Source organism: Carassius gibelio, chromosome A7 (genome assembly GCF_023724105.1).
Source record: "Carassius gibelio isolate Cgi1373 ecotype wild population from Czech Republic chromosome A7, carGib1.2-hapl.c, whole genome shotgun sequence".
Taxonomy (NCBI): domain Eukaryota; kingdom Metazoa; phylum Chordata; class Actinopteri; order Cypriniformes; family Cyprinidae; genus Carassius; species Carassius gibelio.
Genome location: NC_068377.1, coordinates 14045833 through 14073585, shown reverse-complemented (window position 1 = coordinate 14073585; position 27753 = coordinate 14045833). Strand labels below are relative to the sequence as shown.

The following is a 27753-nucleotide window of genomic DNA, read 5'->3' as shown; positions in this document are numbered from 1 at the left end:
ACTAGGGACCACAGCTGGACTAGTGTGTATTCTGCTCTGTAGTGTGTCTTAGCACCTTCATGTCATTCCCTCTTTATTATCATGCCAACAGATGTCACAGCTATGCATATGGCATGTCAGGCTCCCCAATGTGATACCTGTTATATCGTTCTAAATATATTACAATCACAAATCATCCGGTTGAGCCATTTAGAAAGGAACTGGGAAGTCCACTGAAACTGCAGATGCATTCAAGAATTTGAATTGAATTTGAATTGAATTAGCAAACAGTATGCAAAATCCTAATTTGAATTTTAGATATTGAAGTAGAATTAAAATGAAAGTTGAAAATGAAAAAAGAAAGAAACTATAAACTGTAAGTCTAGTTTTTTAATAATAGATGTATTTTCTTCTTTACAAATTCATATAAAAGTTATTTCTAGATGCGATTTAATGGTCTTCTAATGTCTAATGTGATATCACAGTAATAGTAATCTAATGTTTTTTTTATAATATTCATACACATGTATCTGTCACACAATAATGTTCATACATTTGTAAGCTTTTTTTTATGTTTTTGAAAGAATCACTTGTGCTCACCAAGCCTGCATTTATTTTATTTTATTTTATATATATATATATATATATATATATATATATATATATATATATATATATATATATATATATATATATATATATATATTTCTTATAAATGTTGCTGTCACTTTTGATAAATTTAATGCATCTTTCCTGAATAAAAGTAAAAATGTATTTAAAAAACAAAATCCAGTTCTGAATTCAAATTAACAGATGCATTCACACATCTGCTATTCGTTTTTAGGCCCGATTTTCATTTGCCAACAGTTTTCTAGAAATCACAGACAAAAGTTTAAAATCTGAGCCTAATCAATGCTTGTTTAAGTGAGTGATGATCACATACTTTTATTTATCAAAGATGCAATCTGAGAAAACCGCCAATGCATCTGTGCACAAGTGCCAGTGCCTGAAACACTTTTAGCAGGCTAAAATATCTAGACTTGTTTGCAACTCTTCTAGTGTGAAACGTGTTTTGACTTGAAATGATGCAGATGTCAATCTGTACAGCCAATAAGTGAGCATGATTGGTGTTTTTTTTTTTTTTTTTTTTTTTTTTTTTTTCAGCAAATCAGCACACACACACAACCTGGATCACAAGCTTCTTTTGTACCATTTGCATTCGGAGGAAATCCAGTCTCGAGCCAGAATCAATATTATGTAATCACGTACCACAAAATGTGATGTTGTCAGGGAATCTTCCTTGTGAAATATTGTGTAATGTGTGACCCACAGTCGCCAATCTGTAATGTAATGTGCAAACCAAAGAAACTTAATGAAACCCAAAACAGTCATAGAGTGTGAAAGGTAAAGCAATCTGACGACTCAGAAAACCACGTGTAAAGTATGGGCAGCATAACTTTGTACAGTATGTCAGTATGTCACAAGAAAATTGATAAGAAGTGCAAACAATATCCTTCTATAACGACATTGCCAGGTGGTGGTGAGCCAAATAAACGGAAGAAAGGATGTTTATTTCTCTTTACATGGCTCACCACCTGTCCATGGGTAATTTCACTGGAGTGCATTTATAACAGTCAGCATGTATTCCGAAATGTGCCCATTACCTTGTGAAATCAGCTAGTATGTACAGACCAGATTATAAATAACAAGTAACCCCTTTATAACACAGCCACATGCAGCAGATAACTCCTTCAGTTCTAGAAAAAATGACACCAAACATGCTGCACAGTCCAGCTCAATGAAGTGACAAATCTCCATTGGGCACAGTTTTCTGCATGAACTGACATACCAGATGATGGATGATGCAGGATTTCAGAGAATTGTTTCAGTTCAATTAAAACATTACCCTTTCCATGTTACTCTCAAAAGAGGCCTTTCTGGTCTCCGATAAGCACAACAAAACAGCAGTCCCATCAGAGACACTTGAGTGTGTGTGTGGACAATTATGTGAATCTTAACTGCTTTATTCACGAGGATCCCGTAGAGTAGACAGTCCTCTGGAGACTGCCTTAATGCAGACTTCAAAATGGGTTTTCACAGTGATGTCACAAAATAACTGTTTTGGTTCCCCAAAGTACCTGTCACTGAAAAGAACCATTTTTTCTCTAGTCTACCTTTTAATAATCCAAAGATAAAGAGCCTTCTGTGGAATGTAAAGGATACATGGAAAGGCTCTTCGTCTTCATTGAGACATAGATGCCAATGAAGAACATTTTTTTGAGAGTGTTGAGTAACCACATGAACAACCAGAAACCCCCCACAAATGAATAGAAATGCACTATAAAAACCTTACAACACAGCCAATCCACAGCAGCCTAGTACCATGGTGGTGTGTTTTGCATGCCTAACCTAACCTCACACATTTTTCACATAAAGAGTAGTATATAAACCTACTCTTGATTGCTAACAAACTACCTTAAATTCAATTGAATCATTGAGTTGTTTGGTCTGAAGCTTTAGAACATAACAGAAGCATGTGTTTGTGTCTGTGTGAACTAATATAAACTCCGAGGGGTTCAATGGATTACCCAAGGTGAGAACCGTGTCTAGGTCATAATCTTGTGGTGACAGCAGGAAGCAGACATGCAGGATATTCCCAAACTGTGACGGAGTAACCAAAGGAATTGATGGAATCTAGTGTCCCATCTGAGCAGACATGAGAGACTATATTAGATCTAATCGGAAAGCATGATCAGGTCATCAGAAATGCTTTCAGGGCAGTGTAGATTATGACATCTAGTCCTAGCATTCAAGTTTAGACTGTGACCAGTTGTCTTTTGATGGTATTGTGCTTGTGATTGTGATTATGCTATAGCAGAAATTAACCTAAAATGTAACTGTCCAATTTCCTTTATAAATACGTGTTAAAATAATTACAAATCTAACAGACAGGAAATGTAGTGTGTAAAATGTTCGGTAAATTACGGTGGAAGACAAATATAAACCTCTGTTATCATTGCCTCCTCCTTATGGTTTTTCAAACCTGTATGTTTTTTTTTCTTCTGTGGAAGCAGATGTAATGTTTTCAGACACTCAACTGCATGTTATTTAAACTAAAATGTATTATAGTTTACATTTATTGGCAATTAGAGTGCTTTTGACCCACCTAAGTAGGACTTAAGCACACCTTTACATATAATTTCATAATTACTTTGAAATAAAGTTCAATGTTGAATGTACTGACAAGCACAATGTTGGTAACACTTTAGTATAGGGTCCAATATACACTAATAACTTGTTGCTTATTATCATGTCTATCATTAACATATTGGCTGTTTATTAGTGCTTATAAAGTACATATAATGCATGACACCCATTATCCTACCCAATACCCTAAACTTAACAACTACCTTATAAACTATTAATAAGCAGCAAATAAGGAGTTAATTGAGGCAGAAGTCATAGTTAATGGTTAGTTAATAGTGAGAATTGGACCCTAAAATAAAGTGTGACCTTAATTTTTTAAATGTAGGCCCTAATTTAATGGCATTTCTAATGAAACTTGTGTCATATATTTAAATATGTTTGTAATGTCACGTGGTACATTTGAACACTTTCATTAATATTATAATAAAGAAATGTATTTACATGCTTTAGTTAGTCAACAGATAAAAGTGTACTTCTTTAAAGCATGACTAAAGATTATAAAAATAGTGATCTAAAATATACTCTAAACTTTAAGTACATCTAAGGGGTCTTATATTTTATCAATATTATATTATCTGGAAATACAGTTAAAAATACATTGAACTCAATACAATTAAGCACAGTTCTTTTTCAAAAGGGTTTGTCCATATAATGACAGTGGGGTTCAATGCTGTTGGGATCCGAACATTCAGAAGTAAGACAGTCATCAAGTTTGGAATGACATTAGGGTGTGTAAATGACGTTTTTGCATGAACTCTCCCTTTTCTGTGCAGCCTGTTCTGTTCAAAGAGCATTCTTTCACCGCTCAAAGCAATTAATCACAAACCCAGCCCCACAGCATATTTCACTGGTCAACTCAATCACACGATCTCCTGTCAAGAAGAGTTCAGACTTCAGAAAAATCATAAATAGATCCACTGATGAGTAAAGGGATCCAACTGTGACCAGCAGTAATGCTATCTATCAGGATGTGCTAGCACTGCTATACTAAGGCTAGGTTAGAATGTAGGTTAGGGGTTATTATTTTTTCATTTATTTAGGCATCAACACTGAGATTGACGTTACCAATTCAATCTTTTGAATCGGCTGCAGAGTAGTGTTTGTGCTTTAATGTTTTGCACTTAAAGTGACAAGGTTGCATATGCAGACCTATAACATACCAACTCTGACCCACTTCAGCCTTGTATCAGGGATATTCTGATACTGCTTCCAGAGCCAGACCACGCTCCTTGTTTCGCATCAGCTCACCAAAGCAATAAAACGAATCGCTTAATAGCTCTGTTTGTTTTGAGACTATGTCTATGCAAAACAATTGCTCTGGCACAGAGTTCCTTTTAATCAGACCAAATAAAGAGATGAATAGACAAATAAATAAGTAATAAAAAGCAAATTAGGAGTTTATTGGTTTATTAGTTAATAAATAGTGAGAATTGGTCACTAGTGTGTGAATTGGACAATAGTAATGTGCACAGATATATTGAAATATTTTAAATATAAATATTAAGCTTTTATTTAATGATGTATTTGAGGACAAAAAATACTTTAATAAATAAAAAAATAAAAAAGTTTGTTCTAGTCAGAGCAAGAATAAAAAAGTACTTTTTGTCACACACACGTATATAATAAAATGAATACTGAACAATAATTTATCATTTTATAACTTTTCAATTCATCACTTCATCTTTGTATATCACCTTGTATAAATTTCAATTTTAGTCATTTGTGTCACCGAGGGTACCATGCACCAGCTGAAGTAGGTTCAAGTCTGTACAGTCTACTTTAGTGTTACACCTTTTGTTTATTAAGAAAGATGATCCGTGTTAACATCCTGATCCATCACGTCTGAATGAGCATGATGCCTTTGTGTCATAACAGTATTTCAGCATTTATGGAATTGCATTTATTCCACATCTGTGAACTTCAGAAGCAGTTTCTGTCCTGATAAGGAACTATTTAGAGAATGACAAACATTATGACATGGAGTACACATACAATGGCAACATCTAAAGATGAATTCTATTGCTGTTCCCCAGTCAACAGAGACATGAACATACAGTGGGCAAAATAAGTATTTAGTTAGCCACCAATTGTGCAAGTTCTCCCATTTAAAAAGATGAGAGAGGCCTGTAATTTTCATTCTTCAACTATGAGAGACAAAACGTAAAAATCCAGAAAATCACATTGTAGGATTTTTAATGAATTTATTTGCTAATTACGATGGAAAATAAGTATTTGGTCAAAAATAACAAAAGTTTATCTCAATACTTTGATATATACCCTTTGTTGGCGAAGACAGAGGTCAAACATTTTCTGTAAGTCTTCACAAGGTTTTCACACACTGTTGCTGGTGTTTTGGCCCATTCCTCCATGCAGATCTCCTCTAGAGCAGTGATGTTTTTGGGCAACAGACTTTCAACCCCCTCCACAGATTTTCTATGGGGTTGAGATCTGAAAACTGGCTAGGCCACTCCAGGACCTTGAAATGCTTCTTACGAAGCCACTTCTACCCAGGCAGTGTGTTTGGGATCCTTGTCATGCTGAAAGACCCAGCCATGTTTCATCTTCATGACCCTTGCTGATGGAGGGAGGTTTCCACTCAAAATCTCACGATACATGGCCCCATTCATTCTTTCCTTTACACGGATCAGTCATCCAGGTCCCTCTGCAAAAAAACAGCCCCAAAGCATGATGTTTCCACCCTCATGCTTCACAGTAGGTATGGTGTTCTTTGGATGAAACTCAGCATTCTTTCTCCTCCAATCACGACCATACCAAAAAGTTCTTTTTTGGTTTCATCGAACCATATGACATTGTTCCAATCCTCTTCTGGATCATGCAAATGCTCTCTAGCAAACTTCAGACATGTAATGGCTTAAGCAGGGGGACACATCTGGCACTGCAGGATTTGAGTCCCTGGCGGCGTAGTGTGTCACTGATTGTAGCCTTTGTCACTTTGGTGCCAGCTCTCTGCGGGTCATTCTCAAGGTCCCCCTGTGTGGTTCTGAGATTTTTTTTTTTCTTTGTAGTGTAACTGTTTGAGGTTGTGGACAGGTGTCTTTTATACTGATAACAAGTGGAGGACAAAGGAGCCTCCACCATAATTTGCTAATAAATTCATTAAAAATCCTACAATGTGATTTTCTGGATTTTTACGTTTTGTCTCTCATAGTTGAAGTGTACCTATGATGAAAATTACAGGCCTCTCTCATCTTTTTAAATGGGAGAACTTGCACAATTGGTGACTAAATACTTATTTTCCCCACTGTACAACACCCTTGTAATTTTGTTTTTCAACATCTTAATCACACTGAGACAGTCTCATTTGAATCATTGGTTATGTTAACGTCAATCCCAACTATTCCAACACAGTTACACAAGTTACAAAAATGTCGCATTTCAAGTTTGTATACTATCGACCAGCCTACATAATACTGTATTGTGAAAGGCAGCTTTGACATTGATGCCTTCTTTCTACTTCAGACTTATGTAATGATAATATCTCGGTTTAGAAAGAGAGAAGAAAACAAACACAAAAAAAAACAATTCCTCATACTTCCAGGACAGTGTGTTTCTCTAAGAGGAGGCTTGTTTGTTGAGAAGCTAAACAGTCGAAATACACAACAGCATTATATGTGCGGACAACCACGTTCACAAGAATATCTCTTAGTTAGTATTTACTGTATCTGTTAGATAATCTTATATGATTTAGCCTTGTAAATAGTTAGAGAGGTGATGAAAAGTGAGAGAAATTATTTTGGCAGTCTCATATAGTATCTCATCTTTCTGAAAATGCAAATAAGGAATGAATTAGTAAAGAAGGAACTACATTCACTGAGCATACTCTTAAAGGGACAGTTCACCCAAAATATATTTTGAGAAATGTCTCAATGTGTCCTTTTTGTCCATATAATGGACACCAGTGGTCTCCAGCACCGTCCGGTTACCAATATTCTTGCCATGACAAACAGTTCAGTCATCCTTCCTTATCAGAGCTTCTATGGGTGAATAAGTGACGAGAGATTAATTTTTAGATCAACTATGACAGTTTATAAATGGATTAATGTCCTGATTAAAAAACATTGCATTTCAAAAACAAAATTATATTCCAATAGACTTTATCTCAACCAGGATGGTGAGAGTTTTACAGCTTAAGCTGATGGAAATGACCCGCTGAAACCGAGTAACACTACAAACACATTTTAGAATGGTAAAGTGAAGAAATAAAAAAAAAAATCTTTAATTTTAAAATATTGCAGCATGGCCTGAAGTGACCAGTTCATCCTCTCATCATTTAGCATGGGACAGAGACTAAAAAGGCACACAAACAATTAATCTAAGCCTCTAAGATGTTGCGTATTTAAATGTTCTGACAGAAACAAACACAATCAACCTTTCACTCAGAGGACATTTGTTATGATCGTCATCTGTGCTACAGGAAATTCCTTCATTAATGTGCTTACAATTGGTAGCCCTTAACTGAACAAATAGCCTAACAGATGCCACTCACACAGGCACAAGCCAGGTCCACTTAAGCCCTTCTCTTATATGCTTTCTATATTTACTTCTTCATCTGGTGAAACTGTACCGTTTTCTTACTGTTTCTTGCATACACACTTATATTATCAGTGGCATCGTGCAAAGCAACCGATGGTGACCACAGCCCGGATGGGAAGTGAAATGTTGGGTCAACCCCGGCGGGACTGTTTGACTCGCAAAGAGCTTAAAGTCAAACTCCCAACATACACACACATACATAAGCACAACAACACCAGAGGAATGGCCACACGACTACACATGCACATGCATCAAACAGATCAAATTCTCATTTAGCATTTTAAACTGAAATCATAAAAAAATGACAATCAAACTTCATTTTGAATACAATGCTAAAATATTAGTAATTAAAAATAAATCTCCAATAAAACATGTTTACATTAATTGCAAGTTACCTTATCACTTACAGTAAAAAAAATTAATAAAAAAAAAAAGATATTTTTAAAAGACTACCTTAAAGATCTCATTTTGTGAAATGTGTGAATCACAACAATTTACAGAAGAAAATCTTTTTTGTCATATTTTATTATGGTTTCTATGTCAATGTGCATTCCAGTCTTGTGTGTTATAATTGTGGTGTTTTGTCTTTGCATGACTAACAATGTTAAAGGGCAATTTTGATGGCCTTTAAGTCATCAATTAGGCCTTCCATTGTCCACCTGTGTCATTTTCAGCGCATTTTACAGTAACAGATTTTAACAGCTATAATACGATGTTATATTGACATTATTAACATACCCCGGGACTGTAAAAGTAGTTACAGACAGTAAAATTCTGGCAACCACAGCTGCCAGTTTTATACGGTATAGGGCATTTATAGGATTTTTTTTCTTTTTTTAAGCAGCACATGGAATCTAAATATTCCTTATAGGTTGTATCTCATGATGACTGCACCCATATTGATATAGTGGGAACTCAATAAAGTACACACACACAACAGTTTACAGCAGCCTGTGTAAATACATTTTGAGACAAGCACTTCATTTGTCACTCACGCAGTTTTATCTGCCTATAGCTGGATTACAACATTCCCTGTTTTCGCGGCTTGCTGCTGAGGTTTAACAGCTTTTATTTAATTTGTTATTCACTGATGTTTGCACATATACAATAATTGAATAAGTAAAGCACAATTCTTAAGTATGCATGCCAACACAGATGCTATGTGCCAGCATCTGAATACTCCCTCTGCTACCTTCCTGCTTATCAGTCTGAAAATGGGCAGAATTCCTGCCAAACAAATATTTAATTATATATTTAGTTAGCAGGTTTAAAGCCGTATGCCATAAAACTCATACAATACAACTGCTGATCATATTTAACTTACAGTCAAAAGAATAGCTTACTCAATTCCGTACTTACTCTCCACTTCTTCTTTCTTGTCAAGCACACACACACACACACATATACATACATATATATAAAATATAGTTTTTTTTAGGAATGTTGGAAACCAGACAACTGACAGTAGCCATTGACTTTCATGGAATTAAAAAAAAAAAAAAAAAAATACTTGACTGTCATTTTTGGGTGAACTTTCCCTTTAACTAAACTCATCGGTGACTGAAGAACAATACTGATCACACTGCCCTCTCATTTCCCATGTCCTAATAATAAACGTGTATCTGTGTAGAGACTCATTTGGAGGATGATAGTAATCGACTCCCAAAGAAGGCCGTAATAAGGTCTTATTGTGTCAAAGATCAACATAGACTACCTATAATGCATCTACCTACATTATTACTATACTCCAATAACTTACCTATACAAACAATTTATTGCATGTTCCAGCTGAAATTAACACTACTGGTAGTAAAACACCAAAACTGCTATTCATTTACACATAAACTATGATTGCAGGAACACAATATTAAATAAGACTGTTATGACCTCAAAATTCTTTAGTAGCATTTTGCCTAGAACACTTTAAGAATTTTGTGAATATTTGTAAACTAATACACATAATCAGCTCCATATGTTTGGCTTTTCTAATGTAGTAAACTTGCTTTCACCTGCCACAGCATTGCACTTGTGATGCAGAGAGCTTGGGTATGAGTGCCGTGAAACAAGAATCACAGTAAAACGGTTCATAGAAACAAAATGGTTGCATCAGCAAATTGCTCTTTATTTCACATTTGCTTTTTTTTTTTGTTATCACTATTGGTTGCGTTTAGGATAGGTTTTAGTGTAGGTTGTACAACATTCTTGCAATACAGCATTGACTTTTTACCACCACTCACTGAACATTTCATTTCCGAACGGTAACAAACAACTTAAAATGTTGCCAGATTCACATGCATCTTTTTTTGTCAAAACTGAACATGCTTTTAGCAACACTCACTGAACATTTCGATTTGAAAGTGTCACGAAACTTGCAAAAAGCAATTGAACATCTGTTTCATAGTAATGTCACCACAAGCATGCTTTTCCAATGGGCCTGGGTTGTCAATGTTAAATACATTTCAATTTAAATTGACATGCTGTAGGTTGAAATGTGACTACAAATACCAGAGGGTAAGACCAACATTGAAACTTTGTAAAGGCTCAAATCATTGTAAATGCAACAACCCCCTGAAAAATCAGAGTTAAGAAAACCTCAAGGTAGAATGCACTTAAGAGTTATAATTAAGGGTTTCCTTAATTCAAGGGCCCTGTTGCAGCTTGGGAAATATGGTGCACTTGCTGTATTTAATGAAGTATGCATATCGAGTGTCCATTAGAGTTCACTAAACTACGGCAACAGCTGAAACAATTTGTCTGAGGCCTTTAATTTCTGATGAGTCAACTTCCAATTGCATGCAGGTTATTTAAACTTCCGATTAAGTCTGCATTCCTGTATGAGCACAGATCTGGATTACATTCATCATATGAGCAGTTTATAGCTCTGTACAGACTGCAATCTGTTATCTCACCCTGTGTCCTCAGCAAACACTCTGACCAGACTGTCCACTGTCATTAAAGGCATGAATAATATTGGGAAAACACCTGTGGGGTTATGAATCAGAACAGACTGACTGACTGCATCAGTCCTGTATGTTTATGAATTATGCGCTTCCAGTATTGGTACAATTTTTTCTAACACAATTTATTTATTGATACAAATGATTTGTTTGATATTTAAAATATGGATTTAAAGTACTGTCCTAGCAGCTATCATTCTATGGATCAAATGCATCCATTTGAACACATAGTAATACAGTCATCTCTAAATTTAAAGGGCCCTAAAAAGCTAAAGAGTACAGTATAGATCTTATTGAGCAACCCTCAACACAATGCCCGGAACAACATTCTAAGCCCTACATGTGACAAGAACAGCCTTGTACAATAGTGACAGACACACAGTATATCAGGCACAACAATTCATCTGCAAATATTTGGACATTTGAAAATGTATTGTCATCAGCCAGTGAAAGGGGTTGTGTCTCTTATGGTTGTTGGCAAATATATTTTAATACCTAAAATAATCATGAACATAAATTTTTCAATATAGAAATATTCTATAATATTACAATACAAATATTGGAAGTTTGCATAAAAAAATACTGTTTGAATGGGTAGCCTTGTGCTAGTTACTAGTGAAATGGTTATTTGGCACTATTAGGATTGTGACTAATGACTAAAAGTAACCTACCAATGATAGAAACTAGTCACTATTAAAGAGTTATAGAATAATGGATAGGTTAGCAGTAAAATGTAAAAAAGATACTACTTACTACAAGATTATTAATTAGTAACTGAAAAAAAAGATTGTTTAAATAAATAATTGTCAAAATAGCTTGCCATAAAAAGCATGGTTAATGTACTATGTTCTTCAGTGAATATTGTGTAGTTGTCAGTTTCTCTTTACAAAGGCATTGGGCCTATATCAGCCAGTGGCCATGGAAAACCCCATCTGGTGGTTTCTCCTTCACAGAGGTGCTGCCTGATGACAGTGCTGTATGGAGGGGGTTCCTCCTGCTCTCTCATGCCAGGCGTTTATTGGTGGAATAGCAGGGATTCCATGTGAATACTGTCCTGACCTTCATCACTTTCATAAGCAGTCCATCATACAGGCAAAGCATCAGATTCTCTAGAATCATCCAGAAGTGATGTGAGGCTGGGAAAGACCTGCATACCATCAGGTGCCTCGAAATGACTTATTAACATTCCCTGATTTGCACTCATCAAAAACAGCATTAGCCATCGAGTATCTGGAACAGTATCTGGAATTTCTAAAGAGAATAACGCAGGTTGATCAGATCCGTGCATTATTATGATATAGAGGTCTTACCTGTAGGAGCAACAGCTACTGCTGCTGGATCCGGAGTGACTCGGTTCGACAAATGACTCGTGTATGAACCCTCTAAGCCCAGTACCGCAGAGATGACGAGTCCACGCATCAACAGAACCACTGCCCCGGACACGAAAGTCATGGTGTGCAAAAGCTTTAAACGACCAATAAATAAACCAACAAGAGATCACACAGTATTTCCACCCAGTGGATCGGCAAAACGAATCAGAAGAATGAAACGTGTGATTTTAACAGTAAACACCGAGTTTAGACACCCGAAATAAACGAGAAGATCCAACCTGAAAAATGTAGCCAAAAAAAGAAGTAATCCAAGGCAAACAACGATTTAAAACGCATCCAAGCTGTCCAACACCTCAAAAGAAGATCGCGAGGTAAAACTCCATCCAAAAGAGATGGTCAACTCTTCTAATATGACACATTGAAATAGACATCAGATCCTGGACTGGGTTGGAGGATCTGGCTGTATCCTACTTTAGGATCCAAACAGACATGTGCAAACAGACGAGGAATCCCCTGTTTGAGAGGAGATGAGAACGCGCATTTTCCTGCAACAGAATACCCCAATGAGTCCAATACAATACTCCAGGTCTACACTGGACGTAACAGCAAATAGTCAATGTATATCCACCACAAGAGCCTGCAGATAAACAGCATAGTAAACGCCTCTGAGAATGAAAGTGTCAGATCCCAGTGTGCCGTTTAATCCAAATCCATCGGGACCATCCGAAATACACGCGTGTGCCGTTCATGTCCAAATATTAACCGAGTTTAAATGTCAAGTCCGCATGACTGCGCCTGACTTGAGGGCTCGGGTCTGCCCACTGCCTTTGCCAGTTGATGCAGAAACTAAATTCAGGGGGCGGAAGTCCTTATGCAAATCATTTGACAACAGGACGCCGGCAGTTTGATTCTCCCTCCTCGGTGATCTCGCTTAATCTCTCCTGACACAAAACCAGCTGCTAGTGTGAACTGGATGGGCTTTGAGCGACAACAATGAGCTGTGTGTTTGGCTGACTATCGCTATGCACAACAAGAGCACGAAAGTTGCTCGGGAATGTTGGCGCCTCCCGGAAATAGCTAGCTCTATTGTTCATTACTTCCCACTTGTATTTCTCCCATCGCGACACGCAACAATTTACACCCAGACAATCATCCAAGTTTTCCTCCTCGCGGTGGGCTGCGATTGGCTGAAAGGTCCCAACATGGCATAATCCGATTGGCTGATAGAGCGCGAGAGACGTGAGCTTTGAAAAGGCAGACCGCGGTTGAAAGCGTGCAGGCAGATTATTTATTTATTTATTTATTTATTTATTTATTTATTTATTTATTTATTTATTCATTCATTCATATTCCTACATAAAACGATGTGCATACGATTTAGTAGGCTATTAAAAGTTATGCATTTTTTAGTTTGTTTCTGTATTTTTTGCTTTATGATTTAAATTATGTATATAGTTCAAAGGATGAAGAACCCAGGCATATAAGTCTTCCATTAAAAACGCTTTTTTTTCATTTTTTTTTTTTTTTTTTTTTTTTTTTTTTTATTACAGGAAGGTATTATGTGCGTGCCTGCTTCCAACCGCATTCAACTTCCATTCAAAAGTCTGGTGGTCAATAAAATGTTTCTTATGATCACAGAGGCTGCATTTAATTGATACAGTAGACACTAATATTGTAAATTTGCACTAACCCCAAATCCCATAAGATCCAGAGTCCACATCATAGTCTATAGCGATGGAATTGTTTAAAGCAAATCAATACAAATGAAAAAAAATAATAATAATTTAAATGTTTAAACAATCAGTATCTGCTGCTATGGTGAAACAAACCGCAACAGCTCAATCAAGTAACAGAACAAACCATCCACAATAAACAAAAATTGTTAGGACGTATTAGAAGAATGTTCATCATATGAGTGTGTTAAGAGGCAGAAAATAGCATACAGAAAAAAAAGGAACAAAACACAAAATACCGAGATATGATGTGAAGGGAGTGATAAGTAAACTCACTTAATGCATCCAGGCCAATAGGTGTCACTATAAAGTGCAAAATCATAGATACTATTTGGAACAAATAAGAATCAGCTAAACACTAACAAAAGCATAATGAGTGCAATTTTAATTAGCACTTGTTGTGAATACTAAAAAATAAAATGCTTTAATATATCAATGTACTAATGTATTCATTTTATTATTAGACTTAAATGTTTAGATTGATGAAATCAAGGTTGTGTTAGCATGCAATTAGTATTCACAATAAATGCTTCATTCTCTAAAAGCAAGCTCTCTTAACTTCCTGCATAAAGGTTTCAACTGTATCAGCGGGAGAGGAGAGTAGTTATCACAGAAGTCTAAATATATAAAGGTGTCCAAGAGAGAGGCAAAAGAAATGTGATAGTGCCTGTCCAAAAGAAATGTTTCAGCGAGGAGCAATACTAGGGACCGCTAGGGGGTTGCTGGTCCCATGGTGACTGAAAGTCCAGTAAAAACAGGACAGGGCATGGGAAGCGGTGTAAACAGATGGCAGTTACAAGGCAGTGGAGAGCGAAAAGCAAAACAGACAAGTGGCATAATTTGATATGAGGCACAGAGGGAATGAGAGGGGCAGGTGGATAAATGGAGCAGATGTTGGAGACCTGCTGGAATGTGCTATAAGCTGGGGACAACTTGTAAGGTCATGAATGATGCTGAAATCCATGCGCCTGAATGCACTGTACAGCCTTTATTAAACAGGGGTCATTCCGCTAAACTGGTGACATATGTCTTTAAATGTGAAAGAATGAATTTAAGAATGTATTGCTTAAACATTTCAGAAATTAATGGGGCAGTGTTTTTGGGCAGAGTTATCAGAGAGAGCCCACTTCTTGGTTGAAAAGCAACCCCACACATGGATGGTCTCAGGATGCTTCACTGTTGGCGTAACACAGGACCCATGGAAGCGTTCACCTTTCTTCTTCAAACAATCAATTATCCAGATGTCCCAAAGTCAGAAGAGAGCTTCATCAGAGAAAATACCTTTGCACCAGTCTTCTGCTGATCAGTATATTTCCTGCAGAATTTCAGTCTGTCCTTGACGTTTTTCTTGGAGAGAAGTGTCTTCCTGCTGCACTGTAGTAAAACCTCTGTCCTTGAAGTTCTTGATGATCCAGTTAATGGTTCTTTCGGGTGCAATAATCTTTGTAGCAATTTCCTTGCATGTGAGGCCATTTTGATGCAAAGCGATGATGTCTGCATGTGTTTCTTTGGAAATAACCATTGCTAACCAGAACACAATGATTGGAATCGCTTCTTCCATCCTTTTATAGCAATCAGTCTGCTCTTACAATCTAATTAGTATGATAGTAATTAACCTGACTAGTACTCATTCACTCTTTCACATGTGCTGCTGATATGATTAGTCAATTATGTTAGCTGGTCATTTTGTGTCAGGATCAAAAAACAGTGAAATGTTTTTGTATGTTTGTGTGAAAAGTAATTTTTTTTTTTTTTTTTTTTGGCAAATTAAGCTTCTAAAAATTATTTCAACTCGTCTGACCTCTCAAAATAATCTAGAAACAATGTGAATGAACACCACAACAGCTCAAGCAACAAACTTTGCAAAACACAAAATTTATGTCATTGCCAAAACATTTGGCCGTGACTATATATATAGCATGATTTCACCAAGTACAACATGTTCCTATCAAAATCCTTGTTATTCCTGGAATAACATTCCAATCAACCAATCAGAACTGAGATATAACTTTTCAGGAAATATCTGTTTTGGCCTTACAATCAGGGTTAGGTGCTTCTACACCCTTTTTAATCAGCTCTCATTTCCCACTGATTTTAGGAATAAATTAAGGGTAAGGTTAGGTTTAGAGGTAGGGATTGGGAGAGGTATTTTTGGGCAGAATATGTTGTCCAGGAACATGTCTTACTTGGCAAAATAATGTAGGGCAATGCAGAACATGAAATTACTGTTTAGACTATAAAGCCTACACTGTAAAAAGTGCTACACCCACACAGTAGGTTTTATATATTTTAAATAGTTCTAATCTAGTTTATTTTATTTGTTTTATACTAAAAAGTATAAATATACTTCCTCTTTACTTAAAATATATCACTTTTTACATAACAATATATTTTAAGTAAAACAATAGCAATTTATTTGGGTAGCTTTTTGTATGAGTTTGTTGTGTACAAGAAATGTTATAAAAGTGAGTTGACATACACAATTTATTTGAGCAGCTGTCGATGTGGCATGTGTGTTCATCAAACTTAAATATTTGAAATAAAAAACACATAAAAATTAAGTTGGATTTATCCCTTTTTCACTGGCGGGGCTTTCCAAGGCAGATGCTTCCTCGGCACTTCAACTGTTTGAAAGCTGCAGCGGATCTAAATTTCACAGACTGATTAACACGGTAAGATGTGCAAGTTTTGGCAATTTATTGGTGATGTAAAGTCATGCAAAATCGTTCACTCAACTAGGAAGCTAAAGTAAGGTTTGCAAATTGTACTGTATAGCTAGCTATCCTGCACACATGGCAAGCTAAGTTGGCTACACAGTGCTAAGCAGTGAAGTCTTGTATGCAACGATCAGAAGACAACAGCAGTTAAGACCGTGTTGTTAATATAAAATTAAACAAGTGCTTTAGTAATGCCTATTATGTTTTAAGACTACTTTGGCTTTAATTTTACCAATAATATCACTTTTAATCGTTAGTTAGCGTTAACTGACCCTGTTAACTGCCATTCACATTTTTGAACATAGACTTGAAAGTGCATGATCCAAACCTATAATTCACAACTGAAAACATTTTGTAACATGATTTTGATGTACAATTTTCATGGTAGATGAATTTAAAATGGCTTTCAAAGGATGAATTTTGAGATTTTATGTTTTCAAGTGATATATAATGTTTTCTATAGTGTGATGGAGAAAAAGGCAACAAAGAAGACTTTTATATATATATATATATATATATATATATATATATATATATATATATATATTTCAAAGTGCTGTGTACTGTAAATAAAGGTGACTTGACTTATTTAATTTCATCTTAATAACACAGTCTCCGGTGGGGCATGCAGCTGTCGTGGGTTCCTCGTGTTATCAGCAGCAGAGTTGTAAGTGCATTTGATAGCACTGGCTCAAAACCATAAAACTATTTTTAACCTGTTACTTAAATATTTTACATTTACCACTGGTTTTTAAACTTATTCTAACATGCATATTTTTTCTGGTCTTTAGGTAACCAAGCGTTTTTGTTACCTGGGGTCTTCAGATACAGGTAAGAAAAACTTCAGAATAGATACAGTTAAAGCTATAATTATTCCCAGGTAAGTAAAACATAGGTAAAATTGCAAACAAAAGTGTTGGCTCCATACAATTACATTTCTGAATTAGGTTTTATGTACCAACCACCAATAGAAGGCAGATATGATCACCTTTCTGCCTCCTACTACTGCACTAATAGAAGCATGATTCATATTGATAAATACAGCCATCATGGTCAGTTAAATCTCAATTTTGTGAGATGCTGGTGATAGTGTGAGATCTTGTACAGTACAGTGGTAGTGGTGTATGTATAGTACAACCTTTTACATCAATTGCATGGTTGAAATACAGAGGTTCTCTAATTTGTGATACTGTCATCAGGCAGTGAATTTTGATCAGATTTTACTTGTTGACAGGATCCGTCTGGCTATGTGGAGAAAAGGAGAGAAGTGGTACTGAGATGCCTGATTGAGTACATATGGGAGGGAAAGGAAGACCTCATCAGTGTCCACCATGTATGTACTGGGTTTAAAGCTACTTATCTAATTTCTGTCTGTATGTTATTACTATTGTGATGATATGGGGTAATTACTTTGTTCTTGAAATATATTTAATACAGTAATGTGATGACCAATAAGGTACAGGCAAGGAAAATTGCATTGTTTTATTGTAATGTATCCTTTGAACCAGAAAAGACAACACTCATGCTACAGTAGATCATGATAGTATAGTACCAACACTCTATGACATTGTCATGGTAGACTTCACTCTGGTCACATGCTCTAGTCAAAGTATCCATCTAGTATCCATCACCTTAAGCAACTAAAAAGTACAATTTTGACTTTGTGTCGTATCTGTCTTCTACCAGTCTGCTATATTCATCTCAATACCTGTTTGTCTGACCAAACTCTTGATTCTTTTTTGTCTTCCCAATAGAGTCATGATGAAACAGAGGTGTACGCTGAGCTTGGCAGTTCCCCACTGAAAATATACATGCGCCATCAGCCAAACACGATTGGGATTATCACAGTAGAAGGACAGCCCATGGTCAGAGGTGTGCCAAACCTGTAGAAAACCTCCTGTGTGGACTTGTCTATGCCCACAACCTCTAATATCACTCAAATCTGGTGTATACTTCTGAGATATATCACAGGCTCTTTGTGGGATTGGACCCTATGCATACTTTTGTATGTTTTGTAGGCACTGTTAAAAGTGACACTAGTTGACATTGAATAAATGTTATTGTCTTTAATCTGTCTTCCCATCTTTTTCTTCTTCAATTAAATTTGTAATTGTTATTGACAAAGTCTGTTTATGTAAAGTGATTTACTGTACTGCTTAGAATATAGACATTTAGATGTATTTTCTGAGGTAATAGCCAGGACTTAATTAAAATGTTTATTCTCATTTGATTAGGTTAAATTTACTATGAACATAAAGTTCATAAAACCTAACTAAAATGAGTACAGGTTACTTGTAGCAACACATAAATACGTTACATATACCAAGAAAATTAGGTTTATCTAACTGACTAATATAGCACTTATTAGTTAACTCAACTTGATTTTGTTGTGTTTGAATTAAGTAATTTTACAGAGTTTATTATACTTGAAAAAGGCTGCAAGTTGACTCAACTTAAAACATCCAATGCAGCCACTTGCCTCACTTTTTATAAGTTTGATCTAGGTATTACTTTTTACAGTGTATATTTAATAAAATGTATTGAATTATGGCAACTGAAATAAATCTAGTCATGCATATTAATGCATATTATGCATATTATGAAACATTTGCCCTTAACAACATGGAATTATGTTCAGATTATACACCTTATACTGAATAAATAATGAATTAGCATGAAGTTTAAAATGTACTGTAAGGCAATTCTTCACATTCATTTCTGCATAAGAAAACTAAATAAATAAAAGTTACTGTCAAGAACAGAACCCATACACAAATGATGATCATGTAAAGAAAATGATATATTAAAGCAAACCAAAAGATAATGAACCCTGATTAATTTCAATTTGCATAAAATGTATGTTATATTATTGCACATGCAGATGTGTAACGTTCCCCTTTGCTCAAAATAAACCGATGATACAGACAAAAGAATGATTCATTTGGTGTATGACTTCAAAATTACCTGCAATTCTCTTTTCAGATCAATTAATAACATTTAGGTAATCTCAGGGAGTGTAAAGAGATCTGAGTCTAAGTTATACAAAACAGCCATTATTCAGTAATAAAGGCAAATGTGCATCTCCATCAGTGCTGCTTCTGTAATCCATAGCAATTACACTTATGTTCATACTTTGATAAGTGTTCGCATTCCAAATTCACTGACACTAAACCAAAGAGCTAACCAGAGTGTCCTAAGTAGATGGCATATATTATCATTTCAAGACTTCCACTATGCCTGAGATCCTTATAAGACCTTATCTAGGGATCTTTAAACCTTGCACTGAAACTACAGCACAAATTCAACCATTAACATATAAAATATCCCAGAGAATGAACCTCATTGTCAGGGAACAGAGCATTAATTTATTTAATAAATCCTGGTATAAGCAGTGTGTGATTACCAAAATTCTTCAATAATTTTCTTTTATGTTCCAAAGAAGACAGAAAGTCATACAAACACACTAATATTATACAAATGTCACTGTAATGACATGAGGGTGTGTAAATCAGAAAGAAAAAATATAATAATAAAAAAAGAAAGAATTATCATTTTCTAGGTGAATTATCCCTTTAAAGTCAACATGAAATCAAAATGGACTGCAACATTCCGCCACTAAAAAACAAATACATCGCTGGTTTCTCAGACAGAGGAGGCGTAGAGGAAGATCTGCAACAAGGGCATCACCTTCAAGGTTGAGAGGTCAGCAAGAACAGCCTGCAAGAAGAAAATAATTGAAGAAAATTGAACAATTGAACAAAAATTCTTTCTGACCATGTATTTACAAGCACAGAGGTGGATTTAAGCTAGTGTTTCCCATTATGGTAAATATTCACAACAGAGGCATCCATTCAGATAAAAAACCTTGCAATAAAAACACCAGACACTTAAGGTGCGGTCATGTTTGGCGAAAGTTCAGCATGCAGATTTCTGTTATGTGCAAGTTGGTCATGCGAATTTGCCGCATTCACTGACAGAAAGCTGCTTGGTTTGAAACTGACAATGTTGTTGACAATGGATAATGACCTTTTTTTTTTTTTTTGCATGAGAAGATTTGCTGATGTGACCACACATTTAGCCGAAATACAAAGACGCATAACTGTCAATCCAGTTTCACTAGATGGAGTCTGCTAGCCTGCAGTGATGTGATTCAAAAGCTTGGAAAGTGCTAAGAGTGCATCCGCCTCACAGGAGCCGTGTGGGCAAGGTCCTTCAGAAGGAATCAAGTGTTCTCAAGCAACGGTCCTTGTGGAATTGGAAGCAAATAAACTCAGAGGCCCCTATCAGGTTTGCACATCTCCTTCTAATGTTTCATGACCAGGCCTGGGTGCTAAAAATACAACGTGTTATGATACTTTGTCCTGTAGGGACCAGGTGGTACATAAGCATGCAGAGACTGTCCAGCAGCATCTTCACACCGTCTTGGGACCCAGGCCTGTGCTGCACTGTGGGATACAGCTAGAATTAATGAAAGCAGGTCAGATGCACTTTTACTACAGCTGTCAATCAAGGAGTTGCATGCGACCGACAAAGCATAACAAGCATAGGATGCTTTCAGAAAAGTTAAACATGTAGAAATTAATTCCCAAGTAAAACATGTTGCGCATAAAAAAATATGTAAATAAATAAATAAAAATAAAACACTAATAATCTTGGTTACTGTGTACAGGTTTTTTTCAATGTAAGTGAAGGGCAATGTTCTCCATCACACAATTGTTATAAAGTTTGCAGTTTATGGCATTACCTTGTGAAGGATAATCATAAATTATTTTATGGGAATAAGCATCATTCCACAACTGAGCGTAACTTGTACTAAATATTCTTTTAAGTAATGAGTTATAAAAGGTTACGCATACAAAGGCACAGAAGGATACACGCACACATATTTCACGAGTTCACCCTTACATCTAATCTGAAGGCAAATAGTAGGCATATTTTGGCGTGCTGTCCTGGGGGAGGGGTCCGGGCCCGGAGCATAGCCTGAACCCAAATAACTCCCCCTATCCCTAATTTGGGATAAATAGATTAGAAGTGAGGAGTTGGGGTGGAGGAGGGTTGCCGAAAAACTGTCGTGGGACAGGAGGTAGGAAGACTGGATATATATACGCTTGCGTGCTATTTAAGATGATTAGCTAAACGAGATGCACCTGTGCCAAATTGGATGATTATCTGATCGTGCTTCTCCCGAACTTTGTTAATAAAACCATATACAGTGTCGACAGTTAACTGTCATGGTAAAATTCCCATAACATTTGACATCACATCGTCTGAACATTATAGAGCTGGGGTGTGGGGGACATGGTCCACATTTAAAAGTAGTTATCCCAGCAATTCTGAAGAATGTGCTTTGGGTAGACTGGGTTACTTGTGTTGGCTGTAAGTGAAGACACTATTTTGGTATTCCTTACACACACAAACACACACACACACACACACACACATACACACATACACAAACACACACAAGTAAAAACCACAGCTGATGCCAGTGATGTTACTTCCAATAGGTTTTCAGCTCGGAAGGCAAAGACCGCAGCAGCCAGGACTGAAAAAGAAGAACAGACAAATAGTCATCATCCAGGAAATTGGGTGTAGGCCTATGCCATATGACTGACCCTTCTTATTAAAGAGTGCCCTAACATAAAGGACACATTTTCAAAATGAAGATCAATTAAAAACAGTTTAACACCTACTAAACACCTATTAACTATTTATCTATTAAATTCCTGACATCAAACTCTGGCTGTATTCAAGAAGTGATTTGAAACAGTGAAGCGACAGTTAATTATATGTTTCATGACATGTTCACAATAGTTGGCAATAGTCCCATAACAATAGGAGCTGGTCGGTGGGCAGGTATCCTGAGAAGGCTCAGACTACCCACTTTAAGGCAATACTCAACCTAAAAGAGTCACACACATACACACACACAAACACACACATAGATATACTCAGAAACACTCCCCAAAACATACACATAGTATAGTATTAAACCCTTTTTCAAAACTTTCTGTTATTTGCTTTCACAAATGTTGCGGTCTGAGACTTGTGTGTGCATAATTTAGCCACAAGATGGCACTGCACTGTTATAATGTAACCGTTTCACTGACTGAAGTGACATCATAATTCCATTTGGAAACTATTGTAACATAATAAGAATGAGAATAAGAATAAGAATAAACTACATTTAAATAAAAAGATTTTAATATTTTCAGAAAAACACTTCTAAGTTGTTACAGGTATTTCATCAGAAAAAAAATAAAATAAAGTAACAGTGGCTTTTTTTTTTTTTTTTTTTCTGTTTTATCCCATTGCTAAGAAGTTGTTAAGATATTATTTTAATCATGTTCCTATGCAGTTGCGAAGGTGTTCTTAGCCTCTTGTGGTGCTTCCGGTGGTCCCTTTCTTTCATTTTAAATCCATTTTATCATGCAGCAACTTGAAATCAACAACTTTAGTTAAGATGGAGGGTTTATAACAATTTCCTTGCCCTACATTAAAAACAATATTGTATTATCAATCTAAAGTATATTTGTTAATGACATGGGCTCAGGACCAAATTAAGATTAATCAATTGTCAAAAAGAATTACATAGGTGCCATTTCCACTATGACTAGGAGCAATATTACTATTTAAAAAATGACGAATAACCAGTAAAAAAGAATAAAGACAAATGTTCATATTTTTATGCATCATACAAGATACAAGATACTGATTGAGTAATCTTCATTGTGAACTCACGGCTGCGCTCCAATCTCTTGTAGATGGCAGAAAAGCTGGGGAAGATGAGTCTGCAGTAATTTCTCAAACTGAAAGCACAAAGACACAATACCCTAACAAACACACACACAGCTTTGATGATCCCAGAAACAGCCATCATCCTTAGCTTACTGACACAAAATGACTCAATTATGTTACACAAAGATACTTACAGATGGATGTGAGGAGACAGAGTGTAGTCTGAAGAGGTGGAGAATATGCATTTCTCTAAACACTCTTAAAGCTTCAACGGCTCGTTATATGAGAAACATATAAGTGGAGCCACTTCAGCACAGGACACAGATAGATGCTTGTTTACAAAATAGATTTGCCCTTTATAAACCGTGTGCTTTATTCTTCATACTATACACTGTGAAGCCATGAAATGGGATGACACCTATGGGACAGAGAGGTCCTATTCTGTTACAATGACCAATTGAGTTGTGGTCGTTGTCAAACTCCAAATAAATAAATGCACGGAAATTTAAAATTAAAACTGAGGTGCACTCTGGGACATGCTGTCATTCAAATTCTATATTATAAAAGCTGCTTTCTCGCCATTCAGGGGGTAAACCATAGCACAATGTTCTGAGCCAGACTTGTATGAGAAATAAATAAATAAATTTCATAGACTGAAAAGAAGCTACGGAAGATATTTAATCAACAAAAATAAACATTCAAAGACATAATATGTATGCAAGATTTAGGTGGTGTAGCACTGTAGATGAAATGCTCTACGACCGCAGTTTCTCAAGAAAAACACAGCAAGACCTGTGGAGAAAAACAAATGATTTAGCATTTTAGCCATTCCAGATCAGCTGTCCTGAATTCAGTGGGTCTTTTGAAACGCTGTGGTTATCACAAGCTCAAGATATTTTTATGTTTTATTCAATTACGTAAAATACATCAATAAAAGCTTTTACTAGTCTTGCTAACAAGTAGCTAAAAAGGACTACAGAGGTTGTCAGGGACATTAATGTCATAACACCAAACAAGTAAAATCATCTACTCACTAGTCTGCTTTTCCAGCCACACTGTGTTTATCACACTCTTGCAAACTATTCTAAATAAAATATAATTAAGTTTTAAAGAAGTTTTCGTATACTTAATGGCAATGATGCTGAAACCAAGCGACTATGGTCTACGTTTATAGCCATTTAGGGAAAAATCAAATTATATTTTTGTTGAGGAAACCAGAGTGATACTACCTTCCGGGTTGGCCTACAAAATTGCATCACTGCAGCACTGACTGCAGACACACACAGACACTTTTTATCTTTGGTAAATCGCACATTTCCCGGTCCAATTACATTTGAAGCTTTAGAGCTTTAACCTGCAGAGTTTTTTTGATTATTATTATTATTATTATTTAACTGAAATATAATTAATTTTAAAAACAGCAATCCTTTTAAAATCAGCAATATCTACTTTCTGTGATTTAGGCTTCTCAGTAACTGCATTTATTCATTTGTTTTAAATGTATTTCTAAATCCTTTTATAACTATAAGAGGCCAAATACAGTGCTAGTCAGTTTTTCATATGTAGGAATATGTTGTGGTATTGCAAACTACAAATAACTTAGAAACCACACAGAAATGCCCTGGCAACCTCTCACAACACCCTAGCATTGTGGTTGCAAATTGTTCTCTGCCAAGTTCTACTTATATTTTCTTTAAAAAAAATTGTGTATTATAAGACAATAAAGCAATGTCACATTAAAATAGAGTTGCAATGATCTAATAAAAAATAATAATAATAAAAACAACCTTTAGAGATTGAATATCTCTTGCTAATACACCATCAAGAGTCATTTTTTGGACTGTATTAGTAATTATGAATATTTTCACACTACATTTCATAAAATTCACCTCATCATATCATGACCACACAGCATCTGAAATTATTGAACTACCCAAAGAGTTCACACTAAACCAGTGTTTTCAAGGAAACTTGTATCTCAATACTTTTAACTGTTTTATAGGAAAAAATAATCAAATTAAAGTTGATTATGATTTTGTGGTGAAACTGAATATCAATTAGTGCACATGTATTAATGATAAGCTCTCGGTGCATAAAGAAGATCTGTAAAGTTGCAAAGACCAAAGTCTGAAATCCAAAGAGATATTCTTTAACAAAGTTGAGACTCTGCCACGCCCCCTTAAAATGCTCATTCAAACACACCCACACATGTCAATGACACGATGTGAGAAGATTTGGGTAATGCCGCTGAAATGTTCCCGCAAAGAAAGAAGACATGTTTTCAGTAACCGCAGTTAGTGTTGAAGCAGCAAGTCTTGCTGTGTGTATCTAGGCGAAAGCAAAAGCCCTTTATTTGGCCTTCTAATTATAGATGCATTTAGGAATCTTTAAGATTACTTACAATAGAACAGCAACACATTTTATGGACAATCATTTCATGAAACTAGGAGAGGAGGTCATTCTGACTTTGCTATGACAGTGCTTGCAGTGTTCGGCCAGTCACAATGCATTGTAATCAGGGCAGACTCCACTTGGCAGAAGGAGGGACTTTATAGAAAACGATGTGTTTGGGAGAGGCGGGGCATAGAGGACCTACGATAATGTCAAGTATTTTAAAAAATAATGTGATTTTTTTTTAACATTAAAGCATGTCAACATATTCTGTTACACCAAAAACACAAAATAATGATATAAAAAAAAAGAATCAAATTACCCATTTAAAGCTCTTATAATAAAAATTACTCTTGAATTCCCTATGAATAGATAAGTCTATTTACAGAGGTCTATCTTTGAGACTACACAACAGTCCTATCTTTATCTATCTTGTTTTAGGTACTTGAAGTCAAAGAACATTGGTTTGCATGTGTAACATTCTCAGGATAATTTAGTCTACAGTCACATATGTGTACAATGACATCTATCAACCTCAAGTCCAAAATAACTTGGGAAATTGTTCTCCTTCTTTGATTATCAAAGCTTTTTTATGATTCTCATTTGTTATCAGCTGATTGAAAGGTTGTGTTGTAAATGTGTTACACAGAGAGCAACATGCATTCAACTCACTTGATATAAATAGTACTCAAACACAAAGTAGTAATCGTCATTAGGCTACTTGCAGTGAGCAACAGAGGTACAAAAAAGGGACAATTTTCAAATATATATAATAGCATTGGTAACAAAAACAATTCAATCCACTTTCATCTGTTTATCAGTTAATCATGTAAGGAAAACTTGATCTTAAAAGAGACGGGCCTTTCAGAACTGTTACTCTGTTGGTCAAAAAACCTATTAAGGAAATTTCAATAGAACAAATGGTGTCTACAAAACAATTTCCATCAAATGTACCTTATATATTAGGTTGTCCACCAGCAGTTCATGGTTTATAATTCTAGCCTTCAGCTGTTCATAATGTGTTATGTCTTGTTTAATTACATAAAAACAAATGAATTGACACTGAGTGAATTTATCTCAGTCAGCTGAATTGAATTAACCTGTACATAATGGAGAAAGAAGCACTGTCACGGTTGGTAAACCGTGATCTCGGGGTGTTTGCACTTTGTGGTGAAATCTGTGTGTTTCGCATCTGCACTGATTAGCTTGTGGGCGTCTCCGTTAATTGTCATCAGCAACAGCTGCCACTCATCCACAATATATTGGCTTGTCTCACGTCTTGTGTTTGTGAGATCGTTGTTACATGTTTGATGTGGTTTCCCTGTTCGTTTGGCTTTAGTGTTGTCTGTGTTGGATCATCCACTCTCCGCACGTTCACTCAGCCACGGACACTTACCTTCGGCTCTATTTCCCGCAGTTCCTGTGCCATCCTCTCCTGCTGCCTACTCACCATCATCATCTGGACTACTCACCTTCTCTCCGCCATCATCCGGATTCCTCATCTCCTCACCACCACCACGGAGTGTCGTCTTCTCAGCCTCTTTGTTTATTTGTGTCTTTGTATTCCTTATCAGCCCATTAAAACTGTTAACTCGCACCTGCTTCCAGACTTTCCTTAATCCACCGTCACATAACGATCTCACCCCATGGAAGCAGCGAGCACCAATACCCTCACGGATTTTATGCACCAAAGTGGCCAATGCATGGATCAGCAACAGGAGAGCATCTCTAACACCGGACATGCTATCCGAGCGCTGGTGGGACAGGAGTCCGAGCTCACCCAGCGGATCCATCAGCTCAAATCTCCCACTACGCCCATCGCACCGCCTGCGCCGTCCGTCCTCCGGGAGATTCCCCAGGACCACTTCCGGCCAGAGCCGCGACTTCCGGCGCCGGAGAATTATGCGGGTGAGCCAGCGTTTTGCAGAACTTTCTTAACTAAGTGTTCAATGCATTTCGTCCTACAGCCTCAAACCTTCGCTACTGAGGATTCAAGAGTAGCGTTCACGCTCACATTGCAATCCGGCAAGGCTGCCTTATGGGGGACGGCAGTGTGGGAGAACCAACATCCGTGTTGTGCCTTGTTCCACGCCCTCTCTGAGGAGATGAGGAGAGTATTCGACCATGCCGCGACCGGCAGGGAAGC

General features: G+C 36.3%; 1 protein-coding gene and 1 long non-coding RNA gene across 4 annotated transcripts in view; one reads left to right on the top strand and one right to left on the bottom strand.

The window, feature by feature from the left end:
* Window positions 1-13203, bottom strand: part of LOC128016630 (stromal interaction molecule 2-like) — a 51973-nt gene extending 38770 nt beyond the window's left edge. The window contains exons 1-2 of one of the 3 annotated variants that reach the window (XM_052601295.1): window positions 12307-13203; window positions 12008-12161 (exon numbers count right to left, since the gene is read on the bottom strand). In XM_052601295.1, the coding sequence (XP_052457255.1) occupies window positions 12008-12149 (142 nt within the window). In that variant the 5' untranslated portion in view covers window positions 12150-12161; window positions 12307-13203. Of the gene's footprint in view, window positions 1-12007 lie in introns of all 3 variants that reach the window. The other 2 variants (XM_052601293.1, XM_052601296.1) reach the window with 2 other exon arrangements.
* A 3158-nt stretch (window positions 13204-16361) lies between these two features.
* LOC128016646 (uncharacterized) lies at window positions 16362-18568 on the top strand. Its single transcript, XR_008184230.1, has 5 exons — window positions 16362-16433; window positions 17091-17145; window positions 17270-17309; window positions 17713-17811; window positions 18233-18568. It is a non-coding gene; the product is annotated as an uncharacterized LOC128016646 (long non-coding RNA).
* Window positions 18569-27753: the final 9185 nt, after the last annotated feature.